Source organism: Muscardinus avellanarius (genome assembly GCF_963383645.1).
Source record: "Muscardinus avellanarius genome assembly, chromosome: 3".
In the NCBI taxonomy this organism is placed as follows: domain Eukaryota; kingdom Metazoa; phylum Chordata; class Mammalia; order Rodentia; family Gliridae; genus Muscardinus; species Muscardinus avellanarius.
The window spans coordinates 2,004,787-2,019,806 of NC_137788.1; the positions used below are offsets into that span (position 1 = coordinate 2,004,787).

Genomic DNA, 15,020 nt, shown 5'->3' on the forward strand with positions numbered 1-15,020 from the left:
AGCCCATCTAGCCCCCAACAGAGGGAGGTGTCTGTAACACACCCAAACCATTGCTTGATGGCCATTCCCAGCCTGCCAGGGATCACTGGGGACCTAGAGTCCTTCCAGAACCCCCAAACCTCAGCTAATGTAGGGCTGTCTGCTTAGCTCTGTTCAGTAGACTCCGATAGAAACCCTAGGTTGGGAGTCACACCAGGGGCCAGGCCTCTGACAGCCCTCTCTGGAGAGAAGTTTGGGGGATCTTGGCCACCAGAGAAGTCGCTACAAGAGGACTGTGCGTGGGTGGCTGCTGCTAGATCCAGAAACCCCAAAATCGAACAAAGAGCTCTAGCAAGGTCTCCCCCTCAACAGAGCTTCTCCCCACAGTGTGCATGCTCCCCACCTTTGCACGGGGCCTCTCCTCTGGAGAAAGACCAGTCTAGTCCCCTCCCCCGGAGACTGTCCTGACTCAGGACAGCAGGTGGCAAGACACCTGCAGGCCAGGTCTGTTGCTCTAACGTGCAGGCGTTGTCCCTTCCCCATGGATTTTATGCACACCCCCAAAACCATCAACGGGAGCAGACCTGCGAGCACAAGTCAGCTTCCCAGCTCCCGAAAGGGATGAAAGCCAACGCCTCTCCCATCTTTGTCATTTCAATTAAAAAAAAAAAATACAATAGCAGCATCCACAAAGAAAGACCCTGATTAAAATGTGCCATAGCTCCTGAACACCCCCATTTAAATCCCGGGTCCCTGGTCACGTTGCGCGGCCCCTCTCAGAGGCTACGGGGCTGGCGGGGACACTTCAGCATCATTTGTGACGCATAAATGCACTTGGAGAAGGTTCAACGTGATTTTAATAAACGACTTTCACCCTGCCTCTTGGGCCTGAGCAGGGATTTGACCTCGGCTGGTAGAGGCCTGAAAAGGATCCAGGTAATATGGTGTCGGGGACTCACTCAGTTTCTTGGATACATTCCGTCATCAGTGACTAGCAGGCGCGTGGGGAAAGAGCGGGAGCTACTGGACTGAGTTAGGTCCCTCTGTCACGCAAGGCTGACTCGGCCACTCCTCTGTCTGTGAATCATCTCAAACCCGCTGACCTGACCCGTCCTGCCCAGCCTGGGAAGCAAGCTGACTTTGGCTCCCCAGGGAGACGTCACCAGTTGAGCTCCCGTCCAAGGGCACACTTAGCAGCTAGAGGTTCGTCCCCAAGACCTGGGTGGTCTCTGGCGGGGTGTCGGCACCTGAGAAGCTGATTTGGTACCTCTTTCTCTGGGTCTTACTCACTCCACATCTGATGCCTGGGTGATGGGGTGCAAGGAGCGAGGCGAGGCTGCTGGGATTACAGTGAACAGACCCAGGGCCTGTCTCTCAACCAACTGGACTATGGCTACACTCCAGGCATCCCTGAGAAAAACAGACATCCTGGGAAGCAGACCCGTCACAATAAGTCATTTGGAGGAAAAGCTTGCTTCTCTCTCAATAAAACCAAAGGAAGGTCGAGGCCCCAGACAGCATCTTTTTTACGCTCACATACCTGGGCCCACTCTGGGGAGAACTGGAGTTGGCTATTTGCAGCGCCTCCAAAGACAATATTGTCTGCACCAAGAATCCTTTGCCAATGACCATTTTTGTATGTCGAAGAGCAGCAGGAACTGCTCTTTGTGAGGGTTGGCAAGGTATTTGCTTGGACTTGGCCTGTTGAGATTTGAGCTATTTGCAAGAGCTGACCTCAAAGCGTCAGGCTGATTCTAAAGGCAATGAGTCACCAGCCTCCCCTGCACTGGAGAGGGGAAGCAGGATGGGCTCAGAGGGCCTGAGTCAGTGACAGCGAAGACACCAAATATAACCTGGCTGCTCGACGGGCCTTGGCTAGGCACCGACTGTGTGCTGAGTCCCACGCGCCAGCCACAGCCTCTGCTCTGGGGAAACTGGCCACCCAGGAAACATTACAGTCATGACGCTGTACTCGGGACAGTAATTTTTAACATCTGCCTGGGAGAAACCGAAGCTCTGATTCCCAGAGGGAGGGCTCGCAGGACTTGCAGAAGAGCACAGAAAGAGAGGAGAGAGAGAAGGATGAGGGGTGAAGGAGAAGGAAAAGGCTCAGACCAAAGAGAGAGACGTGGAAAGGAAGACCAGTGGGCCAAGGAAAGCAGGGGGAGGGAAGGTCATTCCTGGTTCTTTTGACGTGCCTTCTTTCATTCATTTAGCCCCAAAACTTTGACTGAGCATCCACTGCCTGCCTGACTCTGGGAGTCACCCAGATGCAATCCTCAAGGACCTTGAATCTGTGGGAGAAGGGAGCGATCGTCATGGCCCAGTGTAGACAGTGCTAGAGGGGCAGGGACCTCACCCTGTTGGGAGGGTCCAGGGCAGCCCCTCAGGAGGAGCAACCTGTGTTCTGCTACCTCGATAACTGCTGGCAGGATATTCTCTTATATCTCATTGTGGGAGCAAGGCAGGTGGGGAGGAATCTGCTTCTCCTTTACCACCCAACCACTAATCCATCCATCCATCCATCCATCCATCCATCCAATATCCATCCGTCTACCCACTATGCTTCCATCGATCCATCCACCCACCCACCTATGGTTTATCCACCCATGGATAAAACATGGATTCACTCATCCATCTTACACCCTCTGCCCACCTTCCATCCATCAGTTAATTCGCAGTCCATTCATCCATTCATCCATCCATCCTCCCTTCTACCCATGACCCATCCATTCATCTATCCATCCAACATCCATCACCATCCACCCACTCTTCCATCCATCCATCCACCCATGATTCATCCATGCATCTAACATACACCTACACACCCACTATCCATCCATCTGCCCATCCATCACTCCATCAAATCACCCACAGTCTATCCATCCATCTATTCATCCACCCACTATCCCTCCATCTATCCCCTCACGGAGCCCTTCCGTGTTCCATTGGAAGACCTGCTCCTGGAAGGGATCTGGAGAACTTGTGCTTCCCTTGACCTCTATCCTCAAGCAGAGGAGAACATACTCCTTTTAGCAGCGGGAGAACATAGCCCCTTTGGGCTATATAACCTCTGGCTAAATTCCTTTGTGCCTCAGTACCTTCGTTTACAAATGTGGGTTCAGCAATGGCTGCCCTTAGGGGTGCTGTAAGTGTCCCGTGACTCAGTGATGGGTCTCGGTGATCACATTGGCTGAGGCAGTGAGGATCACAGTATTCACAGCTTGAAGGGCCAGGGGTGGGCAGAGGGCAGTGACCCTCCTCCTGCCCAGGGGCAAGCGCCATGGGTTCAAGCTCTGCACATCTTTGCCCTCTCTAGGGAATAAAGGGTTGGAAGACCCGGAGCCTCTCCAGGTGAGATGTTTTTGGTTCTCCCGAAGGCCAATCTGGAAGCCACACAGTGTCAGCTGTTGTTAACAGTGGTGGGGGCAGGAGGTCTGGGTCTGGACCGCTCTTTGCTGAGGTCGTGTGCCAGGCGCAGAAGTCCCACTGGTACTGGGCAGGGATGGCTCCCACCCGGTGGGGAGGCCACAGGGCCATGGTGGGTCCCTTGGCCTACCACTGCACTCCTGCCCTTGTGGGCCTGTGTCCAGCCAAGAACACACCCTGCTCCCACAGGTCCCGGGTGCCACGTGCCTGCTGTTTTTAGAGGACCCCACCCCCAGTGGCCTCGGCTCGGCCCGTTGCAGGGAACCCCTCCCGCATCCTCTGCGGAGGTTTCCGCGTTCACAAAGTCTGCAGTTTGTCACCATCTAAGAGCCAGAAAAAGGTTATGAGTGTGACACTTGGGGGCCTCGCCTCCCGCGGGGGAACGGCTTCCTGTGGCGGCCCGGCCTCCGCTCACCCGCGCAGGGCGCAGCCACAAGCATTTGGTTTGGGGTTGTGGGACGTTTTCGTATTAATCTCCTTTATGATCAGAAACCAAAGCAAAGCAAAAGTATCTCGCTTCAGGATGTCAGGGCCGAGTGTGTGCCAACGTGCAAGCTCTAGGCTTGGAGACTCTGCCGCTCGGGCCCGACTGAAAGCAGGTTTGGGTTTGAAAAACAGACGAGGCCATTTGTGTTCGAACCACCTCGGTGCTGTTCTGGGTGGACGGAGAAGCAGCGGCGGCCATGAGACTGCCCTGCATCCATCTGTCCCTCCCTCCGAAGGCCTGGGCCTGGGCTCTGGGCCTAGCCCACGGCCTGCTGAAGGTGGGGCAGGGAGGCCCAAGTGTGGACTCTGCACACAAGAGCAATACTCAGCAAGTCGACCGGACACTTGGAGTCATGGAGAGCCTTTGCCAGAGCAAACCGCTCCTCACATCACTCAGCTGGTAGCTTGGCCATCAAACTGGGGTCGGCGGAGCTGGGCGTGGGAGCGCACACTTGTAATCTTAATACTTGTGAGGCGAAGACAGAAGGATCGTAGGTTCGCGGCCAGCTCCAGCTACTTAGTGAGGCCCTTTGCAACTCATTGAGACCCTGTTTGAAAATAAAGAGTAAGAACTAGGGCTGGGGGTATAGCTCAGAGGTAGAATGCCCCTGGGTTCCATCCCCAGTACCACAAAAACGAAAAGAAAAAAAAAACTTGGGTCAGTCAAGAGCGCAGATCCGGAGGTGGGCACCGGTGGCGTTGGCCGGGGGCAACAACAGGCTGGACCTTGGCTTCTCTGGTTGCAGTGCCGGGGTGGGGACGCACAGTATACTGCTAACCAGAATCTCCTCAGAGCTCCTGGATTATTTGAGGTCAGAAATCGGGCTCTGTTAGAGAGAGAGAAGGGAACCGTCCCAGCAGATCTCTGAAGACTCTTATTTAAGCAAGAAGGCGCTATCTCTGCAGGTGGGCAGGCAGGGTGGCAGGGAGCTCCTGGAGTCTGTACTTGGTAGGTTCAGGCTCCGCCCCACAAATCCTTGCTTTGATCTTGTTGTCTGTACAGTATCTAAAATCTCATCCAAGGAGGAAGCGAAGAAAAAGGGAGGCGTATAATTAGAATAGCATGGGAGGGGGGAAAGGAACATCCATCTAAAGAGAGACCTGAGGACACCCAGCAGGAGGGAGGGAGGGAGAGAGAGAGAGAGAGGAGAGAGGAGAGAGGAGAGAGGAGAGAGAGGAGAGAAAGACAGAGACAGAGAGGAGAGAGAGAGAGAGGAGAGAGAGAAGAGAGAGGAGAGAGAGAGGAGAGAGAGAGAGAGAGAGAGAGAGAGAGAGAGGAGAAAGAGAAGAGAGAGAAGAGAGCGGAGAGAAAGACAGAGGCAGAGAGGAGAGAGAGAGAGAGGAGAGAGAGAGAGAGGAGAGAGAGAAGAGAGAGAGGAGAGAGAGGAGAGAGAGAAGAGAAAGACAGAGACAGGAGAGAGAGAAGAGAAAGACAGAGAGGAGAGAGAGAGAGAGAGAGAGAGAGAGAGAGAGAGAGAGAGAGAGAGGAGAGAGAGAGGAGAGAGAGAAGAGAAAGACAGAGGGGGAGAGAGAGAGAGAGAGAGAGAGAGAGAGAGAGAGAGAGAGAGAGAGAGAGAGAGAGAGAGAGACTATCGCACTGGGCACACTGGGAGCTCTGTGGTACCCAGGTGTCCGAGCATTTGGGGGAGGTAGTCTGTAAGCCCCAAGATATTTGCATGTTATTCCAGAGTCAGCATTTGAAGGAGGTAGTCTGTGAGCCCCAAGATGTTCGCACAGCATCTCAGAGTCTGAGCATTTGAGGGGTGGCGTGTGATCCCCAAGACATTTATGAAACATCCAAGAACCTGAGGATTTTGGAGGAGAGTGTGCGTGAAGCCCAGGGTGTTCACAGGGCATCCTGGTATCCAGGTGATTCCTTGCAGTGGCTTCCATCAGAACTTTGAAGTTGTGTGTGGACCCCAAATGCTATAATGTGTAGAATTCAGTGACTCTTCAACATGTCTACTTCTTGGTCTAGCTCTGAGCCAGAGTGTCTGCTCATTACTAATACAGGAGCAAAGGCCCCCAGGAATGGAGACGGGGGTCCCTGGTACCTTCTCCATCACCAGAGACCCCCACACCCATAGGGCAACAGTGTTCCCCTTATAGCATCAGACTCCCAGGCTCTGGGATGTCTCTGAGCCCTAGGACCCTGTCCCTGACCGCCCCGACACAGCCATCCCGCTGCCCTGGGGGACTTGCTTGCAAGTTCAGTTGGGGCCCAGGAACCCACAGCCAGCTTCTTCCAAAGCACGCCTCAGAAAATGCACTCTCTCCCCACACTCCCGTCTCACCCATCCCTCCTCCACCCCTCCTCCATCCCTCTTCCCTCCCTCTCTATCCCCCCTCCGCCCCCCTCCACCCCTCCTCTCAGCCTGAGCAAGTGGCCCCCTGACCCTGCCGCCGGACCCCGTCTCCTTCAGAGCAGCACGCCCCCATCCTGCCCGCCACGTTTGCGTTTGCCCTCAGCACTTGATTATATCCCCGCCGACCCGTAATGAGCGCCGCCCCGGGACAGGGATTTATGAGCTCATCCAGGCTCCGCGTGCGCACCAGGCTGAGATGTTCCCAGAATGCCTTCCCCGCCTCCTTCCGTCACAAGAATGGACTTTCTGTTTCAGCTATTTGTGGGCGCCATAAATCGTCAGGCAGCGTGTGCCTGCGTGTGCACATGCCTGCTGACCGGAAAGGACCTGCAAGGGCATGGCTGCACGTCATCTCGGGGTCCTTCACAGAGGGATCTGGGTGAGGAGAGCCTCCCCTGGCCCCTGCCCCTCCCGGCTGTCCGGCCAGGACTGCTGGCTTCTGGGGAGGTGCCGCAGGCAGGCCAGCGAGCGGCACAGTGTCCTGCAGCTTCTGCTCCCGATCCATTAGGCCAGCTGACGGCAGATGCCTCGGTGTTCCTGTCTGCTCGCACACCCCGGACAGGGCCAGTGGCTGGCCATGCCCATTAAATGTGAAAGGACCAGCCCAGCAGAGAGCCACAAATTAGAAGCACAGGAAACCTCAAATGATGTGCAAAAAAAATTGTCAAGGTTAAGAGAAGTTTTCCATCCCTGCGCTTCCTAACTCAGCATTTCTGATGGGGGTGATTTATGAGCTGGGGGAGCCGGCAGGGGCAAGTAAAGGCCAAGTCGGGGTGAACGGGCAGGAGGGCAGCTGCCTTCGGAGGTTCTGGGATTTCCGAGGCTCAGCCCCACACAGCTCCAGAGCCAGGCTTTCGAGTGGTAACCTGGGCAGGGAGCCGAGTCCAAATCTGGAAGGAGACTCCATCCTGCAGCCACAGCGGCCTCCGGGCCACTGCCCACTAACGCTGGCCAAGGGGAAGTCGTGGGCTGGGCCACCTCCTTTCTTCCCTGACCTTTCCTTCATTCATAGCTTATGCGTGAACAGAGTCCCCATGTTTTCTCCACGTTCTTATCTTTACCATCCTCCTGTGGGCTACCAGATGGCCCTGCACCTGTCCCAGCTAAATGCCTTCATGCCGACGCTTAGGTCCAGACAGTGGTCTGGCCCTCAGATGTGGCTAAAGGTGGCACCCACCAGGTGGGAAGAACTGCCCAGGATCTTAGGCCCGGGCCCCACCGAGCCCAGCAAGGAGCTTGCTCTCAGCTGCACAGCTATGGCCTTCAGCACTTCTTGCTGGGTGTTGGTCCAGAGCTCAGGAAGCCCCATGAGAGGCAACGGGGCATCCTGGGGCCCCGTGAGCTGGGGAGTGGTGATGGGGCTCCGTCCCTCACCTTCGGCCCCTTCCCTGCTCTGTGCAGATAATCTTCAGCCCCTCCCGCTGTCCAGCCAGGCTCAGCAGGGTACTCGTAGGGCTGGACCCCCCATGCTGGAAGAGGGAGCATAATGTGGTCTGCTCTCACAGGCGGGGCGCGGCTCCAGCCACTCAGCCCAGCCCCTCGCCTGATGAGGCCATTGCTGGGTCGCAGTGCTGAGAGCCAGGCTTCTCCCACCTTCCCGAGGGAGGGCCCAGGGTCCACTTGGTCCACTCGGACCCTGTCTCTGAGAGGAAGGAAGCAATGAGCCCAGGGCACCCACTGGGAGGAAGGAACCTTCCCAAGTCTTTAGGAGCCAACAGGAAGTAATTCTGCCTGAGGTCAATCCAGAGAGGCAGGGACTGGGGATCAGGCCTCCCAGGTATGAAGAGGACAGACCTGGGGAGCCAGGAAGGAGAGGCCGTCGGGCCAGAAAGAGCCCTTACCTACAGAGTGCCAAAGGGCAGCCGGCGCTGGGGTCTGAGTCCCGGGGAGCCATGGGCTCTGGGCTCTGGGTCGTTGCACCCAAGAGGGACAGGGACACGCTGGCAGCTCCAGAACCCATGCTGAAGAGCCACCAGCTGGGTCTGGTTTACTTAGGCACAGGAGAGGCTGGGGCACCCGGCCATGTTCAAACACCTGCAGGTGCCATAGGAAGAAAGGCTGGTCCTGTAAGATGAGGAGGACTGAGAGCGCCCACCACCATTCCCAGCAGCGCTGTGAGCAGCCACGCTGCCCCGGAGCATGCTGGGGCTCCATCTCGGCTCTCCAGGCCTGGGGGACAGGTAGAGGAGAGGATGCCAGGAGGAAGCCTTGGGCAGTCATGGGCGTCAGCAGTCACTCTCCTATTAGGACTAACTTGCCTTTTCCAAAAACAAAATCGGCTGCTCTCTACGACCACCCCACTGGCACCCCAGCAGGTATGCACACACTTACATATCCATGCACTTAACACATGCACACACATACACATGAGCATTCATACACATACATGCAGATGCACATGCATGCACATATACACACATGCACACATTTGCATACCCGTGAACACAGCATATACATGCATACGCATGCATTGCACATGCATGCACATACACACATTTACACATACACACATGCATATGCACATGCACGTTCACACGTGCACTTGCATACACACACATGCACAGCCTGGATGGCAACAAGCTCCCAAGCACTCAAAAGACCTGCTGGCTGGTCGGCAGCATGGATTGTCCTTCCAGGGGTTTCTGGAGGAGACAGGCCCCAAGGCCAGAATGAAGGTTAGAGCAGCATCAGCAAGAAGACCCAGGAGGGTCTGGGGGACAGAGCGCACAGGAAGCAGGCTGTAATAGCTCCCGGCGACATTTTCCAGCTCTCCCGGGCTCTGCGCCATAGAGGGGACAGAGAGACGCAGGAAAGCAAGAGACAGGGCCAGGCACGCAGGAGAAGAGAGACAGAGGCAGCTGGCACCAGGGCCCCGCACAGAGCCGTGTGCAGCGGGGCCACGGGGAGCTCCGCCCCGCCAGTGTGGGGGACCCGTCAGTCTTGGTGACAGGTCGCTCCTCTCCTCACGGCCGAGGGGGCTGGCGTTGCCTGGGCAGCTGGAGGGCCCTCCCCAGCCTGGCCTGCTGGGTCTTCTCACTGGTTTCCCGCAGTGCTAACAGTTGGGGGAGGGGTGAGAAAGGTCTTGTGTGGGGTGGGGGCCAGTGGCCCGGGGCCTCTTCCTGGAGGATGGAAGTTCCGTGACCGCGAGCTCCCTGGCCTCACACTCCCATACTGGCCAGGGCTGAGATCCTGCCGCACATGAATGGGACACCTGGATTTGGCCCATCCAAATGGCGGTGACCTCCCAGGACTGTGTGAGCACCCTGGGAAGGCTCCACTTACCCCTCAAGGGGCCAGGACCTCAGATGTCAGGTGGGACTTGGCGTCCTGGCTAAGGCGGGGCTACCTTGGCAGATGTTGGTACGCAAGGGAAGTCTACCCGGAGCCCCCCTAAGCCCTGAACAGATGGTGGTTACGGACCCCCAGGACGAGGCCGGAGCCTGGGGGGCCCAACCAGAGGCAGGCCACACTCGAGCCCTGGGCGCCTTTGGAGTTGAGGTCCTGCTGTTCAGGACATGGCCTGATGTGTGGCCCAGCTGCTGGGCTTGGGGCATGTGGTTGGGGAATGTGCTTCGAGCTACATGGAGAGGATGTGCCAACCGGGTACTTAGATTTGAAGGGAAAAGTCGGCTTGAGGCGGGAGGTGCTGCCTGCCCTGGGCGAGGACGGGGGCCACGCTGTCTCCTCAGTTCCTCAGCATCGTCTTGTGACTTCCGTCCCCCGGGCCCCATGGAGAAGTGGGCGGGAGGGGGTCAGCCGCCCGACCCTGGCGCTAGGGCTCTGCTAACTCCACTATGAGTTTTTGGGTATCCCTTCCCGGGGCCTGGACGCCAGCAGCTGAGGGCTAGAAGGCAGAAGGGAGCCCACTGCCCCTTCCCAGCAAAGCCAGGCCCAAGCATTTCCACTCAGAGTTGCCGCCTGGAAGAAAGCTGCGGAGGGGCCATGGTTTCGGGGTGGGGTACAGTGCAGATGGGCTCCATAGCAGCTCCCCTGTGCCCCAGCAGCACAACCGCCTTCTGAGGCCAGTGAGCCTGGGTCACTCAGGAAGGGTCCGCGCACATTTGGAGACAGGAGAACTGCTTACAGAGCACCTGGCTCTCGGGCTAGACGTGGGCAGTTCCCAGCCCTGGGGTGGACGGGCCCCTCCCTAGGCCCCACTGTCCCCAGCAGGACAGGCCCACATGGTCCCTACAGAGGTCACTCCTCCCTGCCCTGACACCCTGCTCCCATCGCTCCTGCCCACCTGAACATACCCGCCGGCATGGGAGCATCTGCCCACCCGGAATCCCTGCAGATCTGAAATACCTGGACACACCTGGGCATAACTGCCTGCCCAGACATGCCCATCCACCTGGGTATACCTATGTGCCAAGCCTCGGCTGCCCCGGATGCATCGACACACCTGGACACACCTGCCCCAAGACATATGAAGACATACATACCTGCCTTCCTGAACATACTTTTGTGTCTGGACATTCCCGCCAACTTGGACATACGTGAATACCTGCATACCTGAACACACCTAGATGTACTTGCCCACCTGGACGCCTGCTTACCTGGAAGCGTATAGACACACCTCCACACTGTCCCAGGACATGCCCACACACTGGGGCCCAGCCTCTCTACTTCCAAGACCTTCCAAGACAAGTATGAAAGTAGCCTCAGTCCCAGCCCACCAACCTCCCTCTGCGCCCTGGAAGCCACCTAAGATGCCGCTGGCCTCAAAGTCCCTGGATTCACTGGGATAGTGGTTCATATGCAGATAATCCCAGTAGTTGGGAGGCTGAGACAGAAGGATCACAGGTTCGAGGCCAGCTTTAGCAATTAGTGAGATTCTCAGCAACCTAGTGAGACTCTGTTTCAAAAAAAGAATAAAAACAAAAAAAGGGGCTGGGGGTGTAGCTCAGAAGACTCTATACTCAGCCAGCCATAGTGGCACACGCTTGTAATCCCAGCATTCGGGAGGCTGAGACCGGAGGATCGCAGTTCACGGCCAGCCTCAGCTACTTAGCTCGGAGGTCGAATGCCCCTGGATTCCATCCCCATACCCCCCCAAAAAAGAAGAAGTCTCTATACTCAGAATCTGAAGCAACAGGAATGACACGGGCAGGAGGCCAGGAGGCTGGACTCTACCTGTAGCCTCCACCTCAGGGTCCAGCAGGTGAAGGCTCCTTACAAACGACACTCTCGGATCAGGAAGCGAGCCTGAGGGGCTGCCGCCTGCCTGTCAGCAGTGGCATTCAAAACACAAACCAACGACAAGAAAGCAGCGCCAAGCAGCGGTGGGGCGCGGCGAGCCGCTGGGCATTTGCATGCCACGGTGGTAACGGAAACTTCCCAGTTTTAAGGAAACAGAATGGCTTTCTTGCTCTCGGGGTGGTATGTAAGCTGAGGTGAGAGGCACACTCAGGAACAAGCATGCCCCTGGACACACACCTACTTGCACACACATGGGCACACACACCTAGGCCACGCGGGTACAGCCGCGCACCCCGATGACACCTTTCCCTTCAAAGCACTTGCCTCAAACCCACCCCCAGGTGCCCCAGCGGAGGCTCTGCTCTCAGGCTCGGCGGCCTCTGCCTTCTCACATCTGGGCTGGCATTGCTAGAGTGTTTGCGATGCTGGATTCTCCTGTGGTCCCGCCAGGGCCGTGATCTGCTTGGTGAGAAAGGCTTCCCCCACCCCACCCCACCCCCCAGCAGGCTACCTGGGGCTCCCCCGGGCCTTGCTGAGTGCCGGGGTGCTCCGGTGATCTGTTGCGTCCGCCCTGAGCTTCTGGGGCCAGTGCGGTGCGGCCTGTAGCACAGCGGGCTCCCTGAGCTTGGTTTGCTTCTTCTCCGGCAGATCTCAGAAGACCTGGGCAGCGAGAAGTTCTGCGTGGATGCCAACCAGGCGGGCGCTGGCAGCTGGCTCAAGTATATCCGCGTGGCGTGCTCCTGTGGGGACCAGAACCTCACCATGTGTCAGATCAACGAGCAGGTAGGTCCAGGCTCGTCCCTTGGACACGGTGCCAAGATGGTGGGGGCGTGCTAAGGCAAGGGAGGGGGAGCTGAGCCTACGCCAGGGGACAGCCATTTGACGCTCAGCCAGCACCAGCTTTCTGGGGAGCTTAGCTACTCTGGGAATGCCCCACTGGGGCTTTTAGCCAGCAGAGCTGGCCTGGGCCAACAGCCCTTGGAAGCTAAAAGACGATGGTTTTGAGAACAGCCAGGGTAGCAGGATCCCAAACCACAGGACCCTCGTCCCCGGCAAGTGCTGCTGCCTGGGTCCAGGGAGGGCAGGGAGCAGGGCAACGCCGAGGAATCCCGCCTCAGTGGCAGCGTTAGCCAAGTTCTCTGGAACGGTTGGTGCCGGCCAACCCAAAGGGTCAGTGCCTGCTGGGCCGGGCCAGCCGAGGGGCTCTTGAGTCTCCATCACAGCCCGACCACCCTGCCAAGGTGCCGCCTTGCTTTGGCACAAAGGCCCTTTCCACCGGAAGCGAGCTGACACTCTTCCTGGACTCTGGGGTCCTGTCTCAGGGTCGAGGGACCGCTTCCATTCTGTCCCCAGCCCCCTGGGGGCCAGGACCCCTGGCTCCATGGCTTGTTGTCTACACCCCAGGGCAGTCTTCCAGACGAGAGAGAAATGCGAGTTCTTTCAACCCCCAAAGGCCACGGCGTGCCCGTGTGTGCCCGTGGGTGCCCGTGCTGGCTGCGACCGGCTCCCTTTCTTTACCTACAAGTCTGCAGGAGGTCGTGGAGGCTCTCCGCACTCCAGCTAGGCCCCAGCACAGATTTCCTCCCTCTTGTTTGCCCAGAGCACTGGGTTCCATGGGGTACTGGACCCCAGCCCCTTCTAGCAGGATGTTTGCTTTTTGTGGATTTTTTTTTGTTGTTGTTTTGTTTTGTTTTTGTTTTGTTTTGTTTTTTGGTGGTACTGGGGGTGGAACCCAGGGGTTTTCTGCCTCTGGGCTATACTCCCAGACCTATTTTATACTTTATTTGGAAACAGGGTCTCACTAAGTAGCTGAGGCTGGCTTTGAACCTGTGTGATCCTCATGTCTCAGCTGCTCAGGAACTGGGATTACAAGCGTGAGCCACCACAAATGTGTGCTATTTGTTTTTGTTTTTGGTGGTACTGGGGGGTTGAACCCAAGCACATTCTACCTCTGAAGTATACCCCGGCCCTTGTTTTTTTTTTTTAATTATTACTATTGTTTGGTTTTTTGTTTTATTTTTTGTGGGTCTGGGGGTGGAACCCAGGGGCATTGACCTCCAAGCTATACCCCCTGCCCTATTTTTTATTCTTTATTTTGAGTTAGGGTCTCACTAAGTTGTGGAGGGCCTCACTAAGTAGCTGAGGCTGTCCTCATACCTGCAATCCACGAACCATGATCCTCCAGTCTCAGCCTCCCAAATTCTGGGATTATAAGCATGTGCCACCACCCCCGGCTATTATTGTTTGTTTTGAAAGAGGGTTTTCCTAGGTTACTGAGAGTCTCACTAAGTTGCTGAGGCTGTCCTCATACCTGCAATCCTCCTGTCTCAGCCTCCCACATACTAGGATTATAGGCGCGCACCACTACTTCCGGCTAGGGTATTTGCTTTTGCCTGTATCTGGGGCTACATGTGAGATTTATTTGCAAGAAAGGATCCCATTGTTTTATATATATATTTTATATATTTTATATATTATATATATATATATATATATATATATTTTTTTTTTTTGCGATACTGGTGATGGAACCCAGGGGCATTCTACCTCTGAGCTACACGCCCAGTCCTATTTTTTAGTCCTATTATTTTTTAAACAGGGTCTCACTGAGTTGCAAAGGGCTCTACTAAGTATCTGAGGCTGGCCGCGAACCGCGATCCTCCAGTCTCCGCCTCCCCAATGCTGGATTACAAGCGTGCGCCACCACGCGCGGCTTCCGCTGTTTTAAAACGTTCACAAAGACCATATAACAAAGACCACATTATCTCATAGCCTGGGCAAGCTGCTAAAAGTAATGCAACTCTTGACTTTGAAGAACTTGTTTGCATTAAGACACACAGCGAGTGACCTCTCAGGAGGGTCCCCGACCCCGTGGGCTGCCAGACGCGGCTCCCCTGGGCTCCGTCTCCTTCTTAGCTCCTCTGGACCCTGGACACCGGCTGGCTCCAGACAGGGGCATGAATCTACATCTACGACCAAGACTTTGCTGGTCTTCAGTTAGAGCCACTAATTTTTTGGAGGAAAGGAGTTTTTTGGATTGCAAGAAACAATATAAATATAGAAATAAAGTACAAGAATGACCATCACCCTTAAAAGAGAACTTAAAAAACAAAGCATCGCTCCTTCCAGATGAGAGTAAAATTCGAGTGAAGGCCACTGAGGCATACAGCGCCCCCCAGAACTCGGGAGCCCGCCGCACCTGCGTCCTGGCCGCCCGGGGCACAAGGGCAGCGCTGCACGGCGGAGCGCGGCCAGGGCGGCTTCTGTGAGACGTGTTAGAGCCGCAAAGTTGCGGATTTCTCAGTGTAGGAAGTACATGCTGGGTAGGACTTTAAAGCAGCAAGCTGGGTGATCTTTGTGAGGTCAGCTTTTTAGGAAACAAACCGATGTATAGTTTTCTCAAAAGGAAGCCAATCTTAAATCCCTTTGCCTGGGCATTTTAGCCCCTGCAAGCCCCATGCCGAGGGCGAGAGGAGCCCAGGCCCCTGGGAGGACCCCTCCTGCCACAGCGGACACCAGGTGCCACGGGGCACCGAGATGACCCTGGATGTGGCCTCGGAA

The 15,020-nt window shown here is 56.2% G+C and overlaps 1 protein-coding gene across 3 annotated transcripts in view; it reads left to right on the forward strand.

Annotated features, from left to right (window-relative positions):
- PRDM16 (PR/SET domain 16) overlaps positions 1-15,020 on the forward strand; it is a gene marked incomplete at both ends in the record, with an annotated part of 329,414 nt that overhangs the window by 271,743 nt on the left and 42,651 nt on the right. For all 3 annotated transcript variants that reach the window (XM_080692428.1, XM_080692430.1, XM_080692429.1), the window contains one exon: positions 12,108-12,242. In XM_080692428.1, coding sequence (XP_080548554.1) covers positions 12,108-12,242 — 135 coding nt within the window. The remainder of the gene's footprint in view (positions 1-12,107; positions 12,243-15,020) is intronic.